This window comes from Panthera tigris, chromosome E3, assembly GCF_018350195.1.
Source record: "Panthera tigris isolate Pti1 chromosome E3, P.tigris_Pti1_mat1.1, whole genome shotgun sequence".
In the NCBI taxonomy this organism is placed as follows: Eukaryota; Metazoa; Chordata; class Mammalia; order Carnivora; family Felidae; genus Panthera; species Panthera tigris.
In genome coordinates this window covers 17,602,801-17,629,252 of record NC_056675.1, presented here as the reverse complement: position 1 = coordinate 17,629,252, position 26,452 = coordinate 17,602,801, and the positions used below count along the sequence as shown (strand labels likewise).

At 47.0% G+C, this 26,452-nt stretch overlaps 1 protein-coding gene and 1 long non-coding RNA gene across 2 annotated transcripts; one reads left to right on the top strand and one right to left on the bottom strand.

The window, feature by feature from the left end:
- Positions 1 to 473: 473 nt before the first annotated feature.
- LOC102957066 (zinc finger protein OZF-like) lies at positions 474 to 3,918 on the bottom strand. The gene is made up of 3 exons (XM_007092149.3): positions 3,517 to 3,918; positions 3,217 to 3,330; positions 474 to 2,295 (listed from the first exon to the last, which is right to left on the bottom strand). Exons 1-3 carry the CDS (start codon positions 3,710 to 3,712, stop codon positions 1,082 to 1,084), a joined length of 1,524 nt encoding a protein of 507 aa, XP_007092211.1. The 5' UTR covers positions 3,713 to 3,918; the 3' UTR covers positions 474 to 1,081.
- Positions 3,919 to 9,469: 5,551 nt separating this feature from the next.
- LOC122234767 lies at positions 9,470 to 12,672 on the top strand. Its single transcript, XR_006212716.1, has 3 exons — positions 9,470 to 9,637; positions 12,141 to 12,217; positions 12,364 to 12,672. It is a non-coding gene; the product is annotated as an uncharacterized LOC122234767 (long non-coding RNA).
- The last annotated feature ends 13,780 nt before the right edge of the window (positions 12,673 to 26,452 follow it).

The following is a 26,452-nucleotide window of genomic DNA, read 5'->3' as shown; positions in this document are numbered from 1 at the left end:
TGCTGGGGACTGGAAAGAGGTGGCTCTAAGGGTGATTGCTCTCAGTGGTGCTTACAACCCCGTGAGAGGGACACATAATATGTAAGCAAAGGCATGGGTGCCTAAGCCAGTGTGGTAGTTCTAACACACTCCAGGGAATTATGAGACAGACTCTCACTTCTGAGTTGAGCACAGAGAAAATAAGCATTGAATCACTTGGGGGAAAAACAAAGGCATTAATAGTTTATAATTGCTGAAATATAGAAAAGAGCTACGAGGGGCGCCTGGATGGCTCAGTCGGTTAAGCGTCTGCCTTAGGCTCAGGTCATGATCTCCCAGCTGGTGAATTCAAGCCCGTGGTAGGGCTCTGTGCTGACAGCTCAGAGCAGGGAGCCTGCCTCAGATTTTGTATCTCCTTCTCTCTCTCCTCCTCCCCAACTGGAGCCCTGTATCTCTCTCAAAAAATAAAATAAACATTTAAAAAAACATTTTTTTAAAGCTACAAAAATCACATTGAAAGAGTTGTTTTCAGCAGGGATGATTAGACAATATTCAAACAGCTCTACCTGCAAAGCTTGGGAGGATATACACAGCAAAAAGTACTGTACTAGACAGTTTTGACTGAATATATGTTATTTAATCCTCACAACCACCTTGGGGGCCGGATTCACGTACTTATTTTATAGAAAGATGTTGATGACGCAAGATGCACCAAGGTTGAACATGGGATAAACTGGCTCAAAGCCTATGATCCTCCTCTTTCATTTTGGCTTCTGGTCCAAATTAAGATTTGAAGTCCTGAGCTCTAGAGTTAGGGAAAACTGGGAGCTGAAATCTCAGAGGTCAGCAGTTGGTGCTGGGAGTGGATTGGAGGAGACTCATGCTTTTCCTGGATGGTGCTTCCCTCTGGATGTCCTCCTTCTCAGCTCCAGGTCACTCACAGACTCTAGATGTGGCTCAGCCCCCACCATCTCCTTTTTGATCGATTCCCTTTTCCTCCCCTCTCCTACCCCTCCTATGCCCTCTGTGCACCTCCTTCCCAACACTTGATCGGGGAGAATCTTAAAACGCTCGTTCACACTGCTGAACTCAGACACTCGCACTACTGAAACATATCAGGAAAATGCCGGAAGTGTACTGACGGTTCCTGACCCTCAGGGACAGAAGCTCGGGCTGGAGGTTGTAACAGAGGTCCGGCCCCCCTCTGACTTGTCCTGCGTGTGCGATGGATCCATTGGTGGGCTTCCAGGGCACTCTTTCGTTTAAAGGTTTTCCCACACTGGGAACAGGGGAAGGGCCTCTCAACAGAATGGACACGCCTGTGACTGTTGAGGACACACGAAGAGGTAAATTGGTGCCCACACTCAGGGCAGGAGTAGGGCTTCTCCCCTGTATGTGTGCGCCTATGGATAGCCAGAGAGCCGCTCTGCCGGAAGCAGCGGCCACAATCAGGGCACTCATAGGGCTTTTCGCCTGTGTGAATGAGCTGATGCTGAAGCAGGTTATTTTGCTGGGCAAAACGGGCACCGCAATGGGCACAAGGGTAGGGGCGCTCACCGGAGTGGACCCGCTGGTGATTGGTCAGGAGGGAGGGGTAGGCAAAGCCCCGACCACAGTCAGAACAGATATGGGGCTTCTTCCTCGTGTGGGTGCGCTGGTGGATAGCCAAGAGCGAAGGATGTGTAAAGTGGCGCCCACACTCGGTACACACATATGGCTTCTCCCCACCATGTCTGTGTCTGTGGATGGCCAGGGCCCCCGTCTGGCGGAAGCAGCGGCCACAATCCGGACATGAATAAGGCTTGTCCCCTGTATGAAGCAGCTGGTGCTGGACCAGGTGAGCCCTCTGGGAGAACTGAACCCCACAAGGCCCACAGACATATGGACGGTCTCCAGAGTGGATTCGCCGATGTCTGACCAGCATCGAGGGGTAGGCAAAGAGCCTCCCACAGTCTGGGCAGGAGAAGGGCTTCTCCCCTGTATGTATGCGCATATGAACAGCCAGATTGCCTCTTTGGCGGAAGCAGCGTCCACACTGGTCACAGGGAAAGGGCCGCTCCCCAGAGTGGACCCGCTGGTGGCTGGCTAGGAGGGAGGGGTAGCTGAAAGAACGGCTGCATTCCAGGCAGGGGTAGGGCCTCTTGGGAGTCTCGGTGCACTGGTGTCCCGTGTCAGAGGAGACCTGAGGCAATGAATGGCTGCAGTCTCTAAAACCAGGAACCAGCCTGGCCTTCATCAGTGGCCCGTTCTTCACAGGGGGGTCCTCAAGCTCCTTGGCCCTGATTCTGCTGCTTGGTTCATTCTTTTTCTTGCTTTCTAAAGAGACGAGAGAATTGAAACCAAAGAGTTGAGTGCCTGCATGCCCCCGCCTGTGTTTTCTCTCACCATGGGGAGATGTAGGTGAAGGGAGCAGCAGTCTGTTTCTCTGGTGTATTCCCTGTTTCAGAGCCCCCGGGTTCATCTAAGGCAGCAGCTCCCCACTCCATGGCCTTCCCCCCCACCCTCATTTAGGGCTTGGAAAATTACAGTTTTGTCAGAAGGTGAGGGACAGTACTGCCTGTCAAAAATAAGCAATCACCTGCCACATTAAAGCCCCTAAAAGTAGGCATTTCAGTAGGGACAGAGATTTCTCAAGGCACTGGAATGGACCACAGGTCAGTGTATACAAAAACAGCAGTCACAGGGGCTCTGGGTGGCTCAGTCGGTTAAGCCTCCAACTCTTGATTTCCACTCAGGTCATGATGTCGAGGTTCATGAGTTTGAGCCCCACAGCAGGCTCTGTGCTGGCAATGCGGAGCCTGCTTGGAATTTTCACTATTCCTCTCTCTCTGCCCCTCCCCTGCTTGTGCTCTGTATCTCAAAATAAATAATAAATACACGTACACACACACACACACACACACACACACACACACACACACAGCAGTCACCACCTGGGCCAAAACTACCAATTTCACTAAGTGAACTTCTGGCCCCTTTCTGAGGCATGCAAATGCTCTGGGCACATAGAGAAGGAAGGCTCAATAAATTCTACCCCCCCACCTTCTCTTCCCCCCTACCCAGCTATCCTTGATGTAAGGAAGGCACCAGGTCTGATAAAGGGAAATTTGGAAGTGAAGGTTCAGAAGATCCTCACTAACTGGGCTGTGTGTTGGAAGGAGACTGCCAGGGGAAAGTTCCTGCCCGGGACTGGCTCCCAAGAGAGGGTGACTTCCAGCTCAGCCCCACTTTCCTCACCTATCCCATATCCTGGGTGCCTCGCCCTGTCCTCGGGATCCTCGGCCTCCGGGCTCCACGCCTCCTTCTTTCTCTCCATCCAGGAGATGAGGGCGGGCTTGGGGCCTGCGAATCCTAGGGGAGAAGAGGCCAACAGCGGACAGGGTGAGAGGATGGAGCCCAGCCAAGGCGGGGGACACAGCCTCCGGACCCTAGCGGAGAAGATCCTCCTTAACAACAGACACTTGGACGCGTCCGCACCAGAAGTCTAAAAATCCCCGTGTCACAAAAAGGGAGAGAAGGGGGCGGGCCGGGCCTCACCGAGCGCGCCCAGGTGGCCGTAGGTTTCCCGCATCACGTCCCGGTACAGGGCCCTCTGGGCTGGCCGCAGACAGCCCCACTCCTCCGAAGAGAAGTACACGGCTACGTCTGCGAAGCTCAAGGCGCCCGGCTTCCCTCGCTCTGGGTGGGCCTCCCCCTGCTCGCCGGCGAGGCGCGGGGCCCCGGGCGGCGCCATGGGTCCAGCGCTGTTCCGCCGTTCGCCGGCGGGCCCGGGGTTCTGGACGCCGCGGGACCAAACCTGGTCGGTCCTCGGGCCTAGGGCACCGCCGAGGAAGCCCGAAGGGCTGGGTCCCAGCCTCTCGTGGGACCAGCGCAAAACCCTAAGTTGTTATTCTTACAGATCCTACATGGACCCGGATTAGAGCATCGGAGGATGCCTTCAGCCACAGTGGAAGCGCGCAAGAAGCTCGCTCACCCACCCCCCCACCGCACGGGCGCTAGAAACCCTTTGCCCTCAAGAATAATGGCGACGCTGGGCTTCACGCCCTTCTCCCTCCCATGCACGGTCATTGGATGGCGCGGGGCCGGAAGCAACGAGCCTGCGTTCTGATTGGGTCTCAGAGAATCACTCCGTTGGAGGGAAGCCGGTTGCAGCGTGGGAGCCGGCCTTCTCCCTGGAGCCACACCTCTCCAGGACTCGCACTGGTTGAGCACCTGCCCGGCGCCGTCGTAGGCCGCGCGTGCGAAGGGACTGCGGGCCCACAGCACCGCTCCTCCTCCCCGCCCCCCACACCCTGGCCGGCTGGGCCTCCGACCAGAGCGCTGTCTGCGGCTGGGGCTCCCTGCCTCCTTTGCACCTAGATATGAACGACGTTCAAACGTGCATTGGCGCCTCCTGCGTGGAGCACAGCTCCAGGAGCCCGGTACAGGGCAGGGAGCTAAACAAAGCCTCCTCGGCCATGGAGGTTACATTGCTGTCTACAGCCTTCCAGATTCTCGAGTCTTCGCCGGGCTTGACCCACGATGTAGTCCTTGAGCCCCCGCAGCTCTTCCTGTCTGATGTGATTAAACGTGGCATCTCCAAACATAATGCTGGGGACTGGAAAGAGGTGGCTCTAAGGGTGCTTGCGCTCAGCGGTGCTTACAACCTTGTGAGGGAGACACACACATACACAAAGGTCTGGGCGCCTCTAGAGGCGGAAAAGCCTCAGATCCGAGCCAGCAGTCCCGAGGTAGTAAAGACATCATAATACATTGAAGACTTCACTCCCAGCTTAGTATGTCTTCTATATGTATTTGAGAGCAGGGCAGTAGGCCTCTTGCATATTTCACCTCAGGTGACACCCATTTTCCAACGTATTTGCCTGTGAAGATTTATACGGGATTTACTATGAGAAAGCCACAGTGGTAGCCCTGATACACTCCAGGGAATCATAAGACACTCTCTCACCTGAATTGAGCACAGAAAAAAAAGAGATATTGTGAATGAATTAGGAAGAAGAAAGGAAGAAAAAAGGCAAATAGCTCCCAATTGTCTAAAACCTGGAGAACTAGAGAAATTATATTAAAAGCAGTTGTTTAAAACAGGGATGATTAGAGGGAGGGCAGGGTGGGTGATGGGTATTGAGGAGGGCACCTTTTGGGATGAGCACTGGGTGTTGTATGGAAACCAATTTGACAGTAAATTTCATATATTAAAAAATAAAAATAAATTAAAAAAATAAATAAATAAATAAAAACAGGGATGATTAGAGAAAACTGTTCAATATTAAAAAAAAAAAACTGTGTTCTCAAAACCATTAGGATGCCTACTATAAAAAAAAAAAGAAGAGAAAAGAACAAGTGTTGGTGAGGATGTGGAGTAATTGGGATCCTATGCACTGTCGGTGGAAATGTAAAATGGTGCAGCCCCTATGGAAAACTGTATGATGGGTTTTAAAGAAATTAAAAATAGTTTTTCCACTTTGGGTATATACCCCCAAGAATTCAAAGCATGGCCTTGAAGAGACATTTGTATACACATGTTTATAGCAGTATTATTCACAATAGTTAAGAGATGGAAGTAACCCAAGTGTCTGTTGATTGATGAATGGATAAACAAAATATGGTGGATACATGCAATGGAATATTATCCAGCTTAAAAAGGAAGGAAATTCTGATACATGCTACAACTTGGATTAAACTTGAGGACATTATATTAAGTGAAATAAGCCAGTCACAAAAAGATACTGAATGATTCCATTTATATGAGGTATCTAAAGCAGTCAAAGTCATAGAAGCAGAGGTGGGGTTGTGGTTGAGTGATTGCCACTGGCTGAGGAGAGAGGGATAGCAGGAATTGTTTAATGAATATAGAGTTTCAGTTTTGCAAGATGAGAAAGGTCTGGAGATTGGTTGCCCAACAATGCGAGTGTACACTTAAAAAAATGGTTAAGGTGGTAAATTTTATGCAGTGTGTATTTTACCACAAATAAAACCAAAAATACTTGACCAAATATACAAGCAGACCAAACCCAGCAACATATAAAAAAAAGTATATACTATGGTTGGACAGGATTAACCCAGGAATGTAAAGTTGGTTTAATATCTGAAAAGCAATTAATACATCATATATCAGTAAAAAGACAAAAACCACATGATCATCTCAACAGAAGTGCAAAAAGCACTTGATAAAATCCAACACCCCTTCATGATAAAAACACTCAAAAACTAAAAATAAAAGGGAATGTCCTCAACCTGTTGACTGAATACTTTCCTCATAAGATCAGGAACAAGGCTCTTGCCACTCTGGCCACTTCTATTCTATTCTCCTCACCATTATTATTTTCATCACTTCTATTTGACTACATTGTACTGTTCTAGCCAGAACGATTATGCAAGAAAATGAAATAAAACATCCAGGTTAGAAAGATGTAACACTACTGCTATCTGTAGATGACATGATATACAAATTCTTGAGGAATTCATTTAAAAAGCCATTAGTACTGGGACAACTGGCTGTGTCAGTTGATAGAGCATATGATTCTTGATCTTGGGGTCGTGAGTTCAAACCCCACACTGGGTGTAGAGCATACTTTGACAAAGAAAAAAGAAGCCACTAGTGCAGCCATTTTAGAAAATTGTCAATTCCTATGGGGTGCCTGGGTGGCTCAGTCGGTTAAGTGTCCAACTCGATCTCAGCTCAGGTCTTGATCTCAGGGTCATGAGTTTGGGCCCAGTGTTGAATGAATGAATGAATGAATGAATGAATATTGTCAATTTCTCACAAAACTAAACATACACTAAGCATATGATTCAGCAATTATGCTCCTTGGTATCTGCCTAAATAAGTTGATAAATCATGTCCACACAAAAACCTGCACACAGATGCTTATAGCAACTTTATTTCATAATTGCCAAATCTTGGAAGCAACCAAGGTTGCTTTTAGTAGGTGAGTGGATAAATGACCTGTGGTACATTCATACAGTGAAATATTGGCACTAAAGAGACGTGGGCCATTAAGCCATGAAAAGACATGTAGTAACCTTAAACACATATTACTAAGAGAAAGAAGGCAATCTGAAAAAGCTATATACTGTATGATTCCAACTACATTACATTCTGGAAAAGGCAAAACCAGGGAGACAATAGAAAGATCAGTGGTTGCCAGGGTTTGGGGAGAAGGAACAAACAGGAGGAACACAGAGGATTTTTAGGGTAATGATTCTATAATAATGGTGGATACATAGCATTATGCATCTGCCAAAACTCATAGAATGTAAATCAAAATAAACCCTAATGTAAACTATGGGCTTTGGGTGATAATGATATATCAATGTCGATTCATAGATTATAACAAATGTACGAATCTGGTATGGGATGCTGATAATAGGGAGGCCGGGATAGAGGGTAAAGGGATATGGGAACTCTCTGCACTGTCAGCTTAACCCTAAATTAAAATAAAAATCTAAAAAATAAAATCTATTCAAAATGTTTTAAAAATAAAATCTATTCAAAATGTTTTAAAAATGGGGTGCCTGGGTGGCTCAGTCAGTTAAGTGTCTGACTCTTCATTTCCACTCAGGTCATGAACTCACGGTTTGTGACTTTGAGCCCCGAGTCCAGCTCTCTGCTGACAGTGCAGAGCCTGCTTGGGATTCTCTCTCTCTCTCTCTCTCTCTCTCTCTCTCTCTCTCTCCCTCTCTCTCTGCCCCTCCCCTGCTCACACTCTCCATCTCTCTCTCTTTCAAAATAAATAAACATTAAAAAAATTTTTTTTAATGTTTATTTATTTTTGAGAGACACAGAGACAGAATGCATGACCTGAGCTGAAGTCTGCCACTCAACCGACTGAGCCACCCAGGCGCCCCTAAATAAATAAACTTTTAAAAACTGTTTTAAAAATAATGATTCATGTTACAATATGGATGAACCTTCAAAACATTATGCCATGTGAAAAAAGCCAGACACAAAAGACCACATATCTTATGATTCCAATGATATGAAATGTCTGAAACAGGGAACTCAACAGACAAAAGTAGATTAGTGGTTTCCAGGGGCTGAAGGAGAGAATGGGATCGTGATGGCTAAAGGGTTTCTTTCTGGGGTGATGAAAATGTTCTGGAGTTAGATTGTGGTGATGGTTGTACAACTTTCTAAATATACTAAAAATCACTGAATTGTATACTTTTCAAGGGATGAAGTTTATGACGTGTGAATTATATCTCATCTTAATAAAGCTGTTTTTAAAAAGCAACTACGTTGGGGGCGCCTGGGTGGCTCAGTCGGTTGGGCCACCGACTTCGGCTCAGGTCATGATCTCTCGGTCCGCGAGTTCGAGCCCCGCATCGGGCTCTGTGCTGACCGCTCAGAGCCTGGAGCCTGTTTCAGATTCTGTGTCTCCCTCTCTCTCTGACCCTCCCTCGTTCATGCTCTGTCCCTCTCTGTCTCAAAAATTAATAAATGTAAAAAAATAAAAAAAATTAAAATTAAAAAATAAAAAAAATAAAAGTTTAAAAAGCAACTACGTTGTAGCCTTAGACAAGGAAAGGTAAATTATTTTTTTTTAAATAAAAAACCCTCAAGGCTTCCAGGAGGCATTCTAGAATAATCCCTCCGTAAGCCTCAGCCCAATACTCGTCATTTTGCCCTCTGTCCCCCAGCCGCTCTAGGCATTTTGCACTGTCTGAGTGGTCTCTGCGTCTGCAGCTCTCGCCCAAGGACTGGTTTAGACACATTGTGAAAAATTAATAAAGGGGTGTGCAAAAATGGGCAGAGTGAGCGCCCCCAGGTGGCCGTAGGCCTCTGGCATCACATCTAGTTCAAGGCCTTCTGAGCCTCAGATTCTCCACACTCCCCGAAGAAAAAAATACACCACCACCGCGGCGAGGCTTGACGGCGCCCGGCCTTCTCCGCTCGGGTCCAGGCTCTGGGCTCCGCATGGGGAGCGGGGATGCAGGGGGTGCTTTGGACTCTTCCATTCCCAGACCCTGGAAGCTCCAACCCCAGGTCCACTGTCTTTTCCGAGCTGAGGAGGCACTGTTGCGCTGGGCCCAGCGTCGGAGCTGGCCCGGATCCGGCTTTGCATGGGGGCCAAGCTGCGGTCGGAACAGAGGAATCACGGCGTCGTGGGTCACTCTGGTACTCAGAGTGGACAACGGTACAGGAAAATGCCCCCGAGAGAATATGGCGACCTGCCTTCACAACGGTCATTCAGATGCACTCGGAAAGTTGTTACTCGTTTCGGTTGACCTTATTCATTTAAGAGTCAGCTCCAAACGCTCAGCTGCGGCTCTTGAAATTCCTAAGCCCTCTGGGCGCCGGCGGAGATTGGCTAGAGGACGTGCCTTCTGGCGGCGCCCAGTGATTGGACCTAGTGAAACACTAGGTCTGCGCTGGTTGGTCCCTGGGGCCAGACTCTAGAACGCTGTTGCTAGGTAACGCCACAGGCGTACTACCAGGTGTCCCGAGAAGGTTGTGTGTAGGGAACCCGCATTGATCAGCGTCCTCTGAGCGATTCCACCTCTGTTCCGCTGGCCCACAGGCTTCCGGGAGTGCTTCCTGGCTGCAAAAATGAAGCCAATTCTAGGGAGCTAAGCATATTTATGGAATTTCTTCATTGTCCCACGTGTGCAACAGCCTTCTTGTGAATCATCTAACTGAGCAACATTCCTTGTGAGGGTAGGGACTGTGGCCCCTGTTTAAGAATAAGAACATTGAGGGGCGCCTGGGTGGCTCAGTCGGTTAAGCATCTGACTTCGGCTCGGGTCATGATCTCACAGATGGTGAGTTCAGCCCCAAGCCAGGCTCTGTGCTGACAGCTCAGAGCCTGGAGCCCCATTCGGATTTGCCCCCTCTCTGCCCCTCTCCCGCTCACGGTCTGTCTGGCTGTCTCTCTCTTAAAAATAAACATTTAGGGGCGCCTGGGTGGCTCAGTCGGTTAAGCGTCCGACTTCGGCTCAGGTCATGATCTCGCGGTCTGTGAGTTCGAGCCCCGCGTCGGGCTCTGTGCTGACAGCTCAGAGCCTGGAGCCTGTTTCAGATTCTGTGTCTCCCTCTCTCTCTGCCCCTCCCCTGTTCATGCTCTGTCTCTCTCTCTCTCTCAAAAATAAATAAATGTTAAAAAAATAAATAAATAAAATAAAATAAAATAATAAACATTTAAAAATTAAAATAAAAAAGAATAAAAACATTGAGAATGGCTACTGCTCCTTAGTCCAGTGTTCTTTCTGCTGACCTAACACTAGAGCTTTCTCTTCGGAGCCATCTCCGCCCTTGAGCAGTTCACACACACTCCCGGGATAGAAGTCCTGGCCACCAGCTGGGCCCCAGTGACTTACAGAAGTGCCCTCTTCCCTTTTATCCACCGCTCTGAAGGCTAAGTGGCCAAAGTCAGAATCTTATTCTTTGTTGTTCCTAACCATCTAAAAACTGTAGTGTAACTACAAAAACAACAACCGACGCAATGTGCCAGGAACTGCAAAACACTTCAAAACCATTAGCTCATTTAATCCTCAAGAAACAACCCTAATGAGGCTGATCATTTCACTTTCCGAATGGGGGCGCTCAAACTCAGTCCAGTAAGATACCCTCTGTAGCACAGCTAAATTAAGCAGCCAGCATTAGAATCCAAGGTATCCAACTTTGAAGCCCATTTATCGTAACCACGGTGCTACACAGCTATTTCTAAGCACAGCATTGTCCAAAAATATCAAAGGATCTCAGGAGGGGAAGAGAGAATCCCAAGCAGCCTCCGTAGTGTCAGAGTGGCACCCAGTGCAGGGCTGGTACTCACGAACCGTGAGATCATGAGATCATGACCTGAGCTGAATCAAGAGTCAGAGGCCTAACCGACTGAGCCACCCAGGCGCCCTGAGTCTTTTTGCTACTTCTTAATCTGGATTTTTTTCAACTACTGAGGGTGATTCTGCCGATGCTTAATCAGAGCTAGTAGCTAGAACAACACTTCAGGCCTTTGGGAAAGGTGTGAGGTCATTTCCCACTTACTCATTCCAGTATGTCCTTGTAAGAGCTGAGAAGGGCCCCCGCACAAGTAGTGACATACTCCTGGGTGCTGCTTCTGTGCTAATCAGTTTCTAGGCCCTAGAAAAGCAACAGTCACACTCAGGAAACAGGCAAGGCCACGCACCTTGGTGCAAATCCAAGGTAGAGAGTTTCCGGAAGGCCCGGTTACAGTCAAGGTAACATACCTGATTCCAGGGTTTGCAGTGGGGGGGTTAACACAGACCAGGACACAGACTTTAGGTCCAAAGATATCAGGGCATCATGAGTGCCAGCCCATGGTCCTCAGTGTCAAGGTGAGGCATCTGTTCTGGCACTGATATTTCTATCTCCCCAAAGTTTCTTGCTTTTGGTCCCTTCCTTCTGCATCTACCACTTCTTGTTTTCTGCTGGAAAATAGGGAGAATCTCAGAACTTAGGCTGTAGCCACTTTTGGTCCATGAGGGTGAGGATGAGGGCAGTGGGCAAATTCAAAGACTTGACTCACAGCTCCCCTGGACAGTTGATTGAGAGAGGTGTCCCAAGTCCCCACAGCTGGCTCATAGTCCTATGGAAATCTGGGACCATTAATCCCTCACCAGTGAGGATTGAGAGAATGCCTCAGATGGGGCATTATTCTCCACGTGTGAAGGTAGAGTCGCCCCAACTCTCCTTTTCAATAACAGGAACCCTATAGGGAGCCTCTAGGACTAGCTCAGGAAAAAACAAGGGTCCTGAGATCCTCACCCTATAGAGAAACTTCTTCAACGTCCTTTACATTTTACCTTTCTAAAGGCCCAAGATTGGTAACACATGAGTATTCAGAAACATGTAGCTGGAAACCTTAAAACAAAAAACAAAACAAAACAAAACAAAACAAAAACCAACTACTAGATCTTAACCTCTTTTAATGAGTGGCATACTAAAATTCTGATCTTCACCTTGAAGTGATCATGTACATCAACTGACCTTATACAATTCTCCCACCCCAACCAAAGAAAATGAACTCTGAGCTCCCAACTCTTTGTTGGTACCCCTTCCAAAGAGTTCATGTTTCCTTGCAAATTCCCATTTATAAAGCACTCTGATCCTCTGCCCCCCCCCCCCATTAGCAAGGGGCCCAACTTCTCTGCCTTAATTTTCTTACCTGTTAAATGGGGATAATCATTTCTTTTTTTCTTAGGGATGTTGTGAAGATTAAATGAGATAATGTAATTAAAGATCCTCTTTAAGAACACTGGAGTTCAGGACCTGAGTTCGGTAAGTGCTGAACCAAATTTATTTATCTCCCTTAGTTCCACCTCAGGACCCTCTCTCTATATAAAACTCACTGGAGAAAAGATGTGTAGAGAAAGAATAGTCAAGGGTTATTTTTACAAACTTATTGTTATATTCCCCAAACCTAGGAGCAGTCTGGCACCACTTGGAATCTGAGAAAATGGAACTAACCTAGAAAAGGTACTGAAATTGCACTAGATAAGTGCCTTTAGAGGGAGAACTTTGTGAGGAATGAATCCTTGAGGCTTTCCAAGAAGTCTGACTTCAGGCATACACTGACCCCCTCAACTCAACAGACTGACTTCTCTGGGACGTGCCTTATCTTTGGGATCTCTTCAGAGGACCACAGACCTCAACTTTTTGTCCCACCCAAGAAACAAAAGTTCTCTCAGATCCTAGGAAAGAATAAATGAGTCAGAGTCGTATAGGAGTCCCAAAGGAAGCATGTGGTGTGTGTGTGTGTGTGTGTGTGTGTGTGTGTGTGTGTGTGTACAACTCCTGTGAGTCCTCAGCTAGGCGTTATTGGAACCATTTTAACGTTTAAAAAACTGGACGTTCAGAAAAATCAAGTGGTTTGCCCAAGCCCACACCACATGTAAGAGAAAGAATCAGGATCAGTATTCAAGTCTGTCTGACATCAGTCCCCAAGTGGTTAACCACTTGGAGATACTGAATATGCTGCCTCTGTGACCCACAGCTTTAGAGCCTCAGAAGCATGGCCTAGGGGGAGTGAGGGGCAGAGGGTCTTTGGTCCCAGGCCTTACTTCCAGGAAACTCTGAAATGTAAACTTTTATCTTCAAACAAGTAGTCTGGACCCAGAGACCATTACTGGGCCTTACCTTACCTTGATCTTATATATTATTTTTCTCATAGAGTTATTTTGTGAATAGCACAATTACATTGCAGTGTATTTTCTAAAAAAAAAATTACTTTTCTATTTATTTTGAGAGAGAGAGAGAGAGAGAGAGCATGAACAGGGGAGAGGCAGAAAGAGAGGGAGAGAGAGAAGAATCCCAAGCAGGGTCTGCACTGTCAGTGAGTGCAGAGCCGAAGGCTGGGCTCGATCTCACAAACCGTGTGAGAGTCAGAAACCAGGAGTCAGACACTTAACTGCCTGAGCCAGGCAGGCGCCCGATTGCAGTGGGCTTTTGTGTTAAAAGCTCATGCTAAATGCGCTTTAAGCTATACCACTGTTACACTTTTTGTTTTGTTTTGTACACCACCCCCCCCCCCCCCACTTAAAAAGTTTGGCAGTTTTTGAGGGGGGTAGATATGTAGGGCCAGGGCAGTCTGCCGACCCACATCGGCCTGGGGCAGCACTCCCGGGACGCCTCCTTCCCGTCCACGGATCCTCCCCACTCAGGGCCCCGGGCCTCCCCTTATGTTTATGAGCCCCTCGTTTTGGATCCGTATCCTGAGAAAGTCCCAGAGGAAACCCGGCGACGCCAGCTTCACAGCCATTTCCCCCAGAGCCGTGGGATGGCCTTTCCTCGCTAGGTCAAGTTCACCCTCTGAATCGAACACGACTCGGGCTCCAGGCTCCTCGCTGCCCTAGGCACTGGGGCACTGGGCTCCCGGCGCCGCCGGAGCTGCGGGCGGTCCCACGATCGCGCTGGTAGGTGGGCCATTTCCAGTAGCACGCCGAAACGAGCAGCGCGGTGATTGGGCCTCGGGGTGGGGGTGAGGGCGGGGAGGTTTGGATGGCGCTTGCGTGGAGTGACCTGCCTCGGCGCCGCTCGGGATCCTGGTGGGGCTGGTGACCGCGGCGCCTGGAGGAAAAGGGAGCGTGTGGCTGCCCTCACTGGCAGTGCAGCGACCAGAACTGGGGGGAACCCAGGAGGAGCTCGGGGTTAGCTCCTGCCCGCGCCGCTTCGATTTCAACCGGGCTGCTGGAGGACGGCGGACTTCCCACTCAAGATATCCGTGCATCTACAGAGCGATGGAATCCGAAATCCGTGTGCGAGTTGAAGTCTTACACATCCTCAACAGCGGTCAGTCTTGTCCCGTGAAAATAGGGGTGTTGTTCCCCAAACAATACTGTAAAAATTCCCACAAAGTGAAGCCTTTGTGGAAGCCAAATGAAAATGGGTGAAGGTTCATATGAAATGTCCAAAATAAACATATTTGTAGAAGGGCTGGGGAGGGGGTTGGGGAATAGGAAGTGACAGTAAGTCACTTTCTTTCGGAAGGTTTCTTTCGGAAGGTTAAGAAAATGTTCTAAAATTAGATTGCAGTGATGCTAATAGGAAAAAAAAAAAAAAACAACGCCTTTGAATTGCGCTCTTCAAAGAGGTGAATTATGTGGGATGTGAGCTCTCCCCCAAAAAAGCTGTTTTAAAGTGTGTGAAAGTTCGTTGTCACTGGTCTAAAATTTGGGGGCACTCTGGTATTGCAAAACTTCCTCACGCAGGGGTGCTGGGTGGCTCAGTCGGTTCAGGTTCAGCGTCAGATGCTTGATTTCAGCTCAGGTCATGCCTGCTGAGTGTGGAGCCTGCTTGAGATGCTCTTTCTCATCTGCCCCCTCCCCCGCTCGCACTCTCTCTAAAATAAAGAAAAAAATTAAACAACAACAACAATTTCTCCATGTATTATCCAGTTTGTCCTCCATCCAATTCTTGGAGGTGAGCAGCATTTAAGAAGGGAACACAAATAATTGCAGGGCAGAAGGGACAATGAGAAATGCCCTGAAAGATCAGGAGAAGGAGACACTGAAGAAGTCTTTAAGGAGGAGGTGCCATTTCGTCTGGGCCTTCAAGAATGGGTAAACGGAAACCTAACAATGGCCTGGCACAAGGTGGGAAAGCATAGGCTATATAGCCTAGCAATGATTAGATCCCTTTGGCTCTAGTGTAGAGTATCTGAGGGAGAGTTTTTGCAAATGTCCCTGTTCAAGTCATGTTCAAGTCCTAATTGCCAGCAGCTCAGAAATGTGACCTTATTTGAAAATAGGGTCTTTGTAAATGTAGTCCAGTTAAGATGAGATCACACCCAATTAGAGTGGGCCCTGATCTAATAGAACTGGTGTTCGTATTTATTTGTTTTTAAGTAAGCTTTATGCCTAACTTGGGGCTTGAACTCAACCCCAAGATCAAGAGGGGCATGCTCTACCAACTGAGCCAGCCAAGTGCCCCAGTGAGTGATGTCTTCTCAAGAAGGGAAAACACATACAAAGACAGACTCAAGGAGAACACATGTGATGGCAGCACAGAGATTAGAACGATGCAGCTGTGGGCCAAGGAATGCCAAGGACTGGTGGCCACCACCAGAAGCCAGGAAGAAGCAAGGAAGCATTCTGCTCAGGGTCCCAGAGGGAACATGGCCATGCTGACACCTCGGTTTTGGACTTCTAGCTTCCAGAACTGTGAGAGAATAAATTTCTGTTGTTCGAAGCCACCGAGTTTGTGGTACTTTATTACAGCAGCCCTAGGAAACGAATACACTTAGCATATGCTAGGCACTGATAAGTGATAGTTTCCTCCCCTTCCCTGAAAATTAAACAAGAATTTTGGTCCTTACACTGTAGGTGGCAGGGAGGTAGTAAATATTCTTAAGCAAGGGGGTTATATGATGTGAAGATTTGGAAGAGGAGAACCTGGAGGTGAGAAGAGCCTTAGTTCATCCACATCAGAGTAAACAGGGGTCTTAATTCATGGAAGAGTGGTAGAAATGCACAGGAGAGTCCTTTCCAGAACCTTTGGTGGTCTACTGTGTTCTAAAGGAATGGCATGGCTTCATACTGTTTTATTCAGAGAAAATTCTTACGGCTTCCAACCCAGGAAGCCTACCTCTTGAAATTAGTCTGAGGGAGTTAAGGGTCCATTGCAGATCCCATTTCACGGTTTTCTCCAACCTAATTTGTTAAAGCTCTCTGCTCCCTTCTTCCTTCCTTCTAGGGAAGGGTAAAGATTGATACTCTCCGTCCTTTCCATGACTCTCCAGAGATGAAGGATATGGTGGAATACACCACTGCTTTCTCTTCTCACATTTCCCCTGCAGCCTCGCCCTCTCCTTTGATCCTTTCTCTCTGCTTTCCACCCACCGCGATATTCCATATTCGCATTCGGTTGATTGCTTTCTTATTACCAGCTACCAGACTGCCTCTACTTCTTCCTCGCCTCTCTCACCTGAGAGGACACATAGGTGTGCACAAGCACACGCAAACACACCGCAACCAGGGTTTTGTCACACTATTCGATTAAAGCAATCCTCTCCCAAATCCTGCCAACCTCCTCACTAAAACACTCTGCTGTTTGTTCTCATTGACTTCTGAATCCCTTTTTGTTCTGTTGGTTTTGCTTTTCGGCTTTTCTGTCTTCTGTTACAGCCTTCTTATTGATTGATTGATTGATTGATTGATTTGATTTTTTTGAGCTTATTTATTTATTTAAACAATCTCTGCACCCAACATGGGGCTCGAACTCATGAGCCTGAGGCCAAGAGTCACATGCTCTTCCTACTGAGCCAGCCAGATGCCCCTACAGCCCTCATTTTTTTTTTTTTTTTTTTTTTTTTTTGAGAGAGAGAGAGAACACATGTACCTCATGTGCCCAGGAGAAGGGCAGAGGGAGAGAGAGAATCTTAAGCAGGCTTCACACCCAGTGCTGAGCCAGATGTGGGGCTCCATCTCACTCATCGAGAGTGAGACCTTTGACAGACTAAGCCACCCAGGCGTCCCTGGCCCTCCTTTTTAAAGTGCATTTCCCCAAGGTTCAGGCATCCAACCCCTTTCCCTTGGTTTCAATTGTCATTATATCCTCTAGGTCAGTGATCCCCAACTGGGGAGTGATCCCCCTTCCCAGGAACATTTGGCAAAGACTTTTTGGTTGGGGGGCAGGGGAAGGAGGGTGGTGACAGAGAACAGGGACGCGATGTGTGTGCGCTACTGACATCTAGTGGGTAGAGATTAGGGATATTTCTACTAAACCTCTTCCCTGCCCAGGACATCTCTTCACAACAAAGAATAATCTGGTCCAAACTATTAATAGTGCTGAGGTTGAGAAATCCTCATCCAGGCCTACACATCTAACTGGCTGATTGTTATTTTGGGGGGGTATTTTCGTTGACTATTCAACTACACTTCACTCCTGTTACTGACATATCAGACCTACTGTTCCTTTATCTGACCCCTTTTTCAAGGGTTTCCCTAGCAATCCTGAGAGTCTGTTATATATTAGAAGCTAAGGATAAGTCAGTGAAAAAAAACAGGCAAAGATCCTCTCCTCAAGGAGCTTACACTGCAAGGGGAGAGTATGGACAATTTCCAGTAAACAGAGGTGAAAGGTATTTCCAGATGCCTCCTTTACCCTCCCTCTCTTTCCCATGCCCAAAATTCCACCCGTTTGTAATACATTGCCTCAGAATTTAGTAGCTTAACCAACAAACATCTATCATCTCAGTTTCTGTGAAGCAGGAATTTAGGAGAGGCTTAGCTGGATGGCTGTAGCTCAGGGTTTCTCATGAGGATGCAAGCAAGGTATTGACCAGGGCTGCAGTCATTTGAAGGTTTGACAGGGCCTGAAGGATTTGCCTCCAAGTTCACTCACATGGCTGTTGGCAGGAGGCCTCAGTTTCTCCCATGTGGGTCTCTCTATAGGGTTCCATAGAGCTACTTACAACATGTCAGCTGGCTTCCTCCAGAACAAGTGATCCAAGATAGAGAGAAAGAGCAAAATAAAGTGTCTTTTCTTTACGTTTTGTTTATTTATTTTGAGAGAGAGAGAGAGCAGGGGAGGGGCAGAGAGAGGGAGAGAGAGATTCCCAAGCAGGCTCCGAACCGTCAGCGAGGAGCCTGACTCGGGGCTTGATCTCAGGAGCCATGAGATCTTGACCTGAGCCAAAATCAAGAGTTGAACACTTAACTGACTGAGCCACCCAGGCGCCCCAAAAGAGAATGTCTTTTCATGACCTGGTGCCCAAAGTCTCATACCATCGGTTCTGCTTTCTTCCATTTATTAGATTCAAGGCACTAGGTCAGCTCCTACTCAAGACGGGGGGGGGGGGGGGAGAGGGGGGAGTTAGCCTCCAAATCTGAGGGGAGAAGATTCTAAGAATCTATGGATATATTTGGTTTTTTAAATGTTTATTTATTAATTTTGAGAGGAGGGGGCAGGAGGAGCAGAGAGAGAGGGAGAGAGAGAATCCCAAGCAGGCTCCATGCTCAGTGTGGAGCCCAAAGTGTGGCTTGAACTCCCTATTGTGAGATCATGACCTGAGCTGACCTCGAGTCAAATGTTTAACCGACGGAGCCACCCAGGCGCCCCTCTATGGATATATTTGTAAAACCACCACACCTCCCACCCTGTTATATCTAGTCTATTTTAATAACTTGCCCTCCCATATAATAGAGTAACTTGCCCATACTCCCAAACCCATCTTGTCCAGGAGTTGCTAAATCTTTCTAAAACATCATCTTAATGTTGTTTTGTCCTTCCTCAAAAATCTCCACTATAAAACACATGACACATTGTAAAGGTTATCACTGAAGCGTTGTTTCTAATACTGATAGAAAACAACTCAATTCCCATCAATAAGAGAGTGATTGAAGAGAGTATGGTGGAATCACACAATGGCAAACTAGGCAGCTGTTGAAAATAACACAGAAGTGCTCTAGGCACTGCTAAGGAAAAAGCTTCCAGACTCATCGAGCAAAGAGCAGAACAGTATATGTAGTATGCTACCTCTTAAGTATAGACAAAGCCAAGGGGAAAATAGTAGATATGGAAATTTGCTTTTGTATGCACAAAGAAACTCTGCAGGATAGATAAGAATCCAATAAGAATGATTTTCTATAGGGTGCCGGGACTGACTAGAAAATGATTTTTTCAAGTTTATTTATTTATTTTGAGAGAGAGAAAGAGTGCAAGAGTGTGCTCATGAGTGGGGAAGGGGTAGAGAGAGAGGGAGAGAGAGAATCCCAAGCAGGCTCTGCACCATCCGTGCAGAGCCAGGAGCAGGGCTTGAACTCAGGAACAGTGAAATCATGCCGCGAGCGGAAATCAAGAGTCAGACACTTGGGGTGCCTGGGTGGCTCAGTCGGTTAAGCGTCTGACTTGGGTCAGGTCATGATCTCACAGCTCGCAAGTTTGAGCCCCGAGTCGGGCTCTGTGCTGACTCCGTCTCTCTCTGCCCCTCCCCTGCTCACACTCTCTCTCTTTCTCTCAAAAATAAATAAACATTAAAAAATTTTTAATAAAATAAAAACAGAATTGGGGCGCCTGGGTGGCTCAGTCAGTTAAGCATCCGACTTCGGCTCAGGTCATGATCTCACGGTTTGTGAGTTCGAGCCCCATGTCAGCTCTGTGCTGACAGCTCGGAGCCTGGAGCCTGCTTCGGATTCTGTGTCTCCCTCTCTCTCTGCCCCTCCCCTGCTCATGCTCTGTCTCCATCTGTCTCAAAAATAAATAAAACATTAAAAATAAATTAAAAATAAAAATAAAAACAGGATAATCAAAAGTCAATAGTTTCTTATTACCTGCAAACATCCACTCATTCATTTGTTCTCTGACTCACCTAACAAATCTTTATAGATTCAAGCATACCAGTGCCACTCCCCGTCTTTTTCCCCCACTACATTTCCCCTCCGACTAAGCTGACCTTCGCTGAGCTCTAACTAATCTTTCCACCTCCCATTTCTTTGGGTATTCGTCCCCCCATTGCTGACCTTTATGCCTTAAATCTGTGGCCCTAAATCAGTGGTCCTCAACAGGGGGCAGTGCTACCCATAGGGACTGTTCTGTGAATTTGTGGGGGCATTTTTTTTTTCTTTATCACAGTGGTGGAGGACCTATTGGCATGTAATGGGTGGACCCAGGGATATCAGTTGTCTTGCATAGTACCAAAGAGCCTTATTCAATGAAAAAAAAAAAAAAAATGTCCCTTGCCCTCCACCATTTTCAGAAGGCTCCATGGACATTCATGTAGGTAAGAACACATTTATAATTATCCAAGTACAGAACCAACATTCATTTTATATATATAAACATAAAGTTATAAATGGTTCTAATCTCAGGGGCCTGTCTCGCTCAGTCAGAAGAGCATACGACTCTTGATTTCAGGGTCATGAGTTCAAGCCCCATGAAGGGTGTAGAGATTACTTAAATAAGTAAAACTTAAAAATATATTTAGGGGTGCCTGGGTGGCTCAGTCAGTTAGGCGTCCGACTTCAGCTCGGGTCATGATCTCGCAGCTTGTGAGTTCAAGGCTTGTGAGTTCAAGCCCTGCATCGGTCTCTGTGCTGACAGCTCAGAACCTGGAGCCTGCTTCGGATTCTGTGTCCCTCTCTCTGCCCCTCCCCCACGTGCACTCCCCCTCTCCCCCCCCCCCAGAAATAATAAAACATTAAATATATGTATATTTAAAAATTTTAAGAATAGTTTTAATTCTGACTTTTTCAGAGAGGCAGACAGCCATATATATCAAGGGAAAATTGTATTCTGTTTTTTTGGAATTTCACCAAGAATTGTTGGCATTTTGGAAAATCGTGGCACAGATGGCCAATTTGAATTTGAGTCACCAATGCAACCCATCTGTGACAGTCTGAGCTTGTAGCTACAGAATTCATGAAAATCCTATATGTAGATGCAAGCATATGATGACTTCATTATGATCACTTCACTAAATCTTTTGGCAAAGCCCTACCCAAGCATTCACACATTGAGATATACATTACTTAAGTTTTTAAAGAATAATATACAGAAAAGTGCACAATTCTTAAGTGTAAGCTCAATGAATTTTCTGGTGAACGTAACCAGAATATAACTGGTGAACTGGTGGATATAACCAGTACCCAGATCAAGAAACCAAAACATTTCTAGCACCTTAGACCCTCCCATGCACTCTCCACTCACTGTCTTTCCCAAGGGTATTGGCTAGTCCAATCTCTAACATTATAGATTAATTTTGCCTCTTTTATATTATTATTTTTTATTCATCTGTATACCCAATGCAGGGCTCCAGCTTACCACCCCAAGGTCAAAAGTCGCATACTCTTCTGACTGAGCCAGCCAAGCACCCCTGGTTTTCCCTTTTTTTATGTAATACAAATGGAATCATACTATATATATAATATGTACATACATATACAGTATATAGTATATACATACATACATACTCTTTCGTGTCTGGATTCTTTTCCTTCTAAAGTTCATATTGCTGTCTGTAATTTGTATTCTAAATCATGTATAGTATACTCTTATACTACTGGATACACATTTTAATATAAATGGCCTGTCTTTTATATTGAGGGTTATATTGAGTTTTTAAAAGTCGGACTGTAAATGAGTTACTTCTCTATTCATTTATTTCATCATCATTAAAGGAGCATTCAAAATATTTATTCTAAAAGGCGTGCAGGGTCGCCTGGGTGGTTCAGTCCAACTTCGGCTCAGGTCATTACCTCACGGCTCATGGGTTCAAGCCCCGGGTCGGGCTCTGTGCTGACAGCTTCGGGCTCTGTGCTGACAGCTCAGAGCTTGGAGCCTGCTTCGGATTCTGTCTCAGTCTCTCTCTGCCCTTCCCCTGCTCACGCTCTCTGTCTCTCCCTCTCAAATATAAAATAAAATGTTAAAAACATTTTTTAAATAAATAAAAGGCATGCATTATTTCCAACAGGCTGACTACCGAATTGCAGCCTCCTGAGTCTTGCCCTCTGGCCCTTCGCACGATTGGGGTGACCCATGCACAGTCTCTCTTCCCGACCCCCTTTCCTTTAAATCTCAGATGATTCATCACATTCTCAGAGAAGTCTTCTCTGGCTCTGTTTCTGTGCTCTTTTGGGAAGCTGTGTACAAGTGGATTTTAGTGTTTATCTCCCTATGCCCTGTGTCCATTTACTTGTCTCTCTGAGGAAAAGGACGCTCACTGTCTCATTCACCGTGGTAGCTTTTGTGTCTGGTATGTGGTTGGAATTCAACAAATGTATTGAGCAAATAAATGGACACCTTAGCCTTCTTGACCAGCCAAGGACATTGCTGTCCTCCATTTAGGCCTCTTTCTCTGAAGGAGAGATCATGGCTGTGTGAATCTGTCAGGTGTGTGGGTCATGGTTCTCCCTGCCCCCCAATTGCCATTCTAGCCCTGAATACCACTGTCCCTCTGCCCCCTCAGCCTGTGACATCAACCACGGTCATTTCCACAAGCCTCTACCTGGACTTGTTTTCTGAGTGCTCCCTAGAGCACTATCCCTCTATCTGAAACCACAGCATGCCAGGAAGTGCCTTTAGACAACATGGGAGCGCTGCAGTTCAACTTCTTCCATCCCAGTTGAGCCAGCTGTCCTCACAGGCACCATCTGCGTGCATTTTCTCCTCCCCGCCCCCTCCTCAAGTGTGATGGGAGCATTCAAATGCCTTTAAGGATTATGTCTACAACGCAGACTTTAAGCCTGTCTTGGAAATGACCGACCGTCTGAAATATCTCTTTAGTTACCGCAGTAGGCGCTTTCAGATATTCTGTTTCATTTAATGCTAAAACACTAGTATTTTTGTATTCTAAATCATAGAATAAGTCTGCGACCAATCAGGAGAGAGAAACCACACAGTAATTTGAACAAGGACAAGTTTGTTATAAAGAATTATAGGGGCAGCGAGCTGGCTCAGTTGGTGGAGGGTGCGGCTCTTGATCTTGGGGTCGTGGGTTTGAGCCCCGCGTTGGGTGTGGAGATTGCTTAAAAATAAAATCTTAAAGGGGGCGCCCGGTGGCTCAGTCAGGTAAGCATGGTCAGGTCTTGATCTCAGGGTCATGAGTTCAAGCTCCGTGTTGGGCTCCACATTGGGTGTAAAGCCTGATTAAAAAAAAAAAAAAGAAAGAAAGAATAGAATAGAATCTTTAAAAAAAATTATCAACTGTAACAGGGAAATAGAGAAATGAGGGTTTGGAATGTGTATTAGTTTCCCAGGGCTGTCATAACAAGTTACCACAAACTAGGTGGCTTAAGACAACACAAATCCGTGCTCTCATAGTTCTGGAGACTGGAAATCTGAAATCAAGGCGTGAACAGGGTCATACGCCCTCTGAGACCCTGGGGAGTATCCTTCCTTGCTTCTTCCTAGCTCCTGGCAGCTGTCAGCAATCTCTGGTATTCCTTGGTTTCTGGATACATCACTCCAGTCTCTGCCTCTGTTGTACATGGCATTCTTCCTGTGTCTCTGTGCGTGTCTTCACATGGCATTCTCCTTTCTATTTGTGTCCAAATTCCCTTCTTCATACAAGGACACCCGACGCTGGCTTAGGACCCACCCTAATCCAGTACGACCTCATTGATTATACCTGCAAAGATTCTATTTCCAAATAAGGTCACAATTAAAGGAATTGGGGGTTAGGATTTGAACATACATTTGGGAGGGGGAGACACAGTTCTGCCCGCTACAGATAGCAGGAAGTAAAGAGAATTCTAGAGAAGGCAGGAATAGGAGATATAAGAAGACGCTAACCCTTCGCTGGGGATAGAACGCCCAAGGAAGAGCCTCTATCTGGGCCTCCCTGGGGCTGAGATCCAGAACTTCTTAGAGAGAGCGCAGAAGTGGCTGGGGTGTCACCTCTGGTGGAACATCCTGGATATCTTCCCTCTGGGATGTCAGGGGAAACTCGTCACAGGAAGGCATCTCACCAGAGGCACTCCACTAGGAAACTGCAAGAGGCACATCAGGGAGAGTTTCTGGCCACTGCGCGCTGGTGCTGGAGAAGCTGCAGGGACTGCAGAAGCTGGGGGCTGGGGAACCCACTTACACGGCACGAGCTTGACCACAGGGCTCATTGGAACCAGGAAGAAAATCCTTTCTTCCTGCAATGCCTCCCCAGCTGTCTACTGACAATTTAGTACGATGCCAGCTGGCAAAGAAAATATATTTAAAGGGCCCAGATCCCTTTTCACAGAGGAGGCAAAAAGAGTGAATTTGGAGCTGAGAAGTAATAAATTGGTAACTGATACAGTGACACATCATTGTTTCAGATATTAGTGGACACTTCCCCTCACCTTCTTTTTTATTTTTAATGTTTACTTATTTTTGAGAGAGAGAGAGAGACAGCTCGAGTGGGGGAAGAGCAGGGAGAGAGGGAGACAGAATCCAAAGCTGGCTCCAGGCTCCGAACTGTCAGCACAGAGCCCAGCGTGGGGCTTGAACCCACAAACCGTGAGATCATGACCTAAGCTGAAGTCCGATGCTTAACCAACTGAGCCACCCAGGCGCCCCAACCTTCTTTTTTCTTTTTAGGTTTATTTATTTATTTTGAGAGAGAGAGAAAGAGAGGGGGAGAATCCCAAGCAGACTCTGCACTGTCCGTGTGGAGCCTGATGCGGGGCTGAAACTCAGGAACTGCAAGATCATGACCTGAGCCAAAATCAAGAGTCAGATACTTAGCCACTCAGCTGACTGAGCCACCTAGGCACCCCTCCCTTCACCTTCTTGATTCTCTACTTCCCCCAACCTTCTCCCTTCCTCTGAAACCCTCACCATAAGCCCTATCACTTCACCATCAGTTCTTCTGACCTTGACACCTCCCTATGATCTCTCCCTCAACAACATCAACAACAACAACAACAACAACAACAGCAACAACAACAACGAGCCAAGTATAGAACTGATGGCAGGTGGCTCTCTAACTGGGGAAGAGGAGTTAGACCATAGGTAGGACCAGCTTTTCTCAGGATTTGCTTACAAATTCTAGCAATAGCTGACCAGAGAGGAAAAGCCCTCAGAGGTGGGTCTTGAAAGCTCCTCAGCTGGGGAACTAAGTTGGTCAGGCATGTGCTGCCACCTGGCTGGAATAAGTCCTTTAAGGTGGAGAGGACAGAAGCTGCAGGAAGTAGTAGAGCCAATGGCAATTTTGTGTACAGGGACTTAAACACCAACCTCCTGGGAATAAGCACCTGTTTATCCCCAGGGCAGAGCATGTAGGAGGAGTTGAACTCTTGTTAAATGGTTGATGGGAACCACAACAGCAACCCAAACCCGAAGCTTCCTGTCATTTTTCAGGGGTGGTTCTTAGGAAAGCTCTGTCATTGACCATCCCACCCATTCCAATCCCCTGCAGCCACAACCCAACTCAACCCACCCCAGCTAATCTGGAGCTCGGGCTAGAGGCTTCTGCAGACAAAGGTACTGAGCAGAGCTGGCTTGAGGGCCAGAAGGGATAGGGTACTCTGAGAGAAAGAAGAGGTGGTTTTTATCTTTTTTTCTTTTTTGACAGAGAGGGAGAGAAAGAGAGAGAGAGAGAGAGAGAGAGAGAGCGAGCATGAGCTAGGGAGGGGCAGATGAAGAGGGAGGGAGAGAATCTTAAGCAGGCTCCATGCAGGATCCACTATTAGATCATGACCTGAGCTGAAATCAAGAGCTCAACTGACTGAGCCATCCAGGCGCCCCCATCTTCCTCATTTTACCAGAGACTTCATTTATCAGGCACATTCAGGTGTGTCTTCTCATTTGATCTTTATCTTTCAAGTCGATTTTCAGATAGGCATGATAGAGTTCATTGCTCCCATTTCACAAGTGAGACCACTGAGGTCAAGAATAATAAGCAGATGGGAGACCCAGACTCAAAGGGACCCATAACTTCTTTCTTTCTTTTCTTTCTTCCTTTCTTCCTTTCTTTCTAATGTTTCTTTATTTTTGAGAGACAGAGAATGGGTGTGTGCACATGAGCGGGGGAAGGACAGAGAGAGAGGGGGGACAGATGATCCTAAGTGGGCTCTGTGCTGACAGCAGAAAGCCTGATGCGGGGTTCAAACTCATGAATTGTGAGATCATGACCTGAGCTGAAGTTGGACGCTTAATCAACTGAGCCACCCAGGCACCCTAGAGTTTCTGAACAATGATGCACCGATGGGCCAACCTCCAGCCACATCACCCGCCCCACTGGAAGTTGTGTGGGGCCTCTTGCCAGTGGATCAGCACACATTGACCAGGCCCTAGAGTGTGTACACAGGTGATGGGTGAGGTAAGAGTTGTTGAAATGGTAGTCACAAAAAAGGCAGAGGTAACACGGTGAGGCTATCAGGTTTGCTATTGCTGACCTGAGCTTAGGGCCGAGACACCACAGTCTACATTAAACTTCAATTTGATAAACGCCAGCACCCCAAGTTAGGTCTTAGGGCTGGGCCGTCCCTGCCAAATTCTCAGACCCAGACCTTTTCCTTAAGCCTATGTCCTTTGCCATTGCCTGACTTCTTCAGGAGACCCAGAGAATCAAAACTCTGATCAGGCATGCTCTACCCTTGAGCG

Excerpts from the sequence above, each read along its gene's own strand:
- LOC102957066 (XM_007092149.3), bottom strand. The coding sequence starts at position 3,712 with ATGGCGCCGCCCGGGGCCCCGCGCCTCGCCGGCGAGCAGGGGGAGGCC. Across the intron at positions 3,331-3,516 it reads CGGCCACCTGGGCGCGCTCG|GATTCGCAGGCCCCAAGCCC; the intron begins GTGAGGCCCGGC and ends CTTCTCCCCTAG. Across the intron at positions 2,296-3,216 it reads GCACCCAGGATATGGGATAG|AAAGCAAGAAAAAGAATGAA; the intron begins GTGAGGAAAGTG and ends TCGTCTCTTTAG.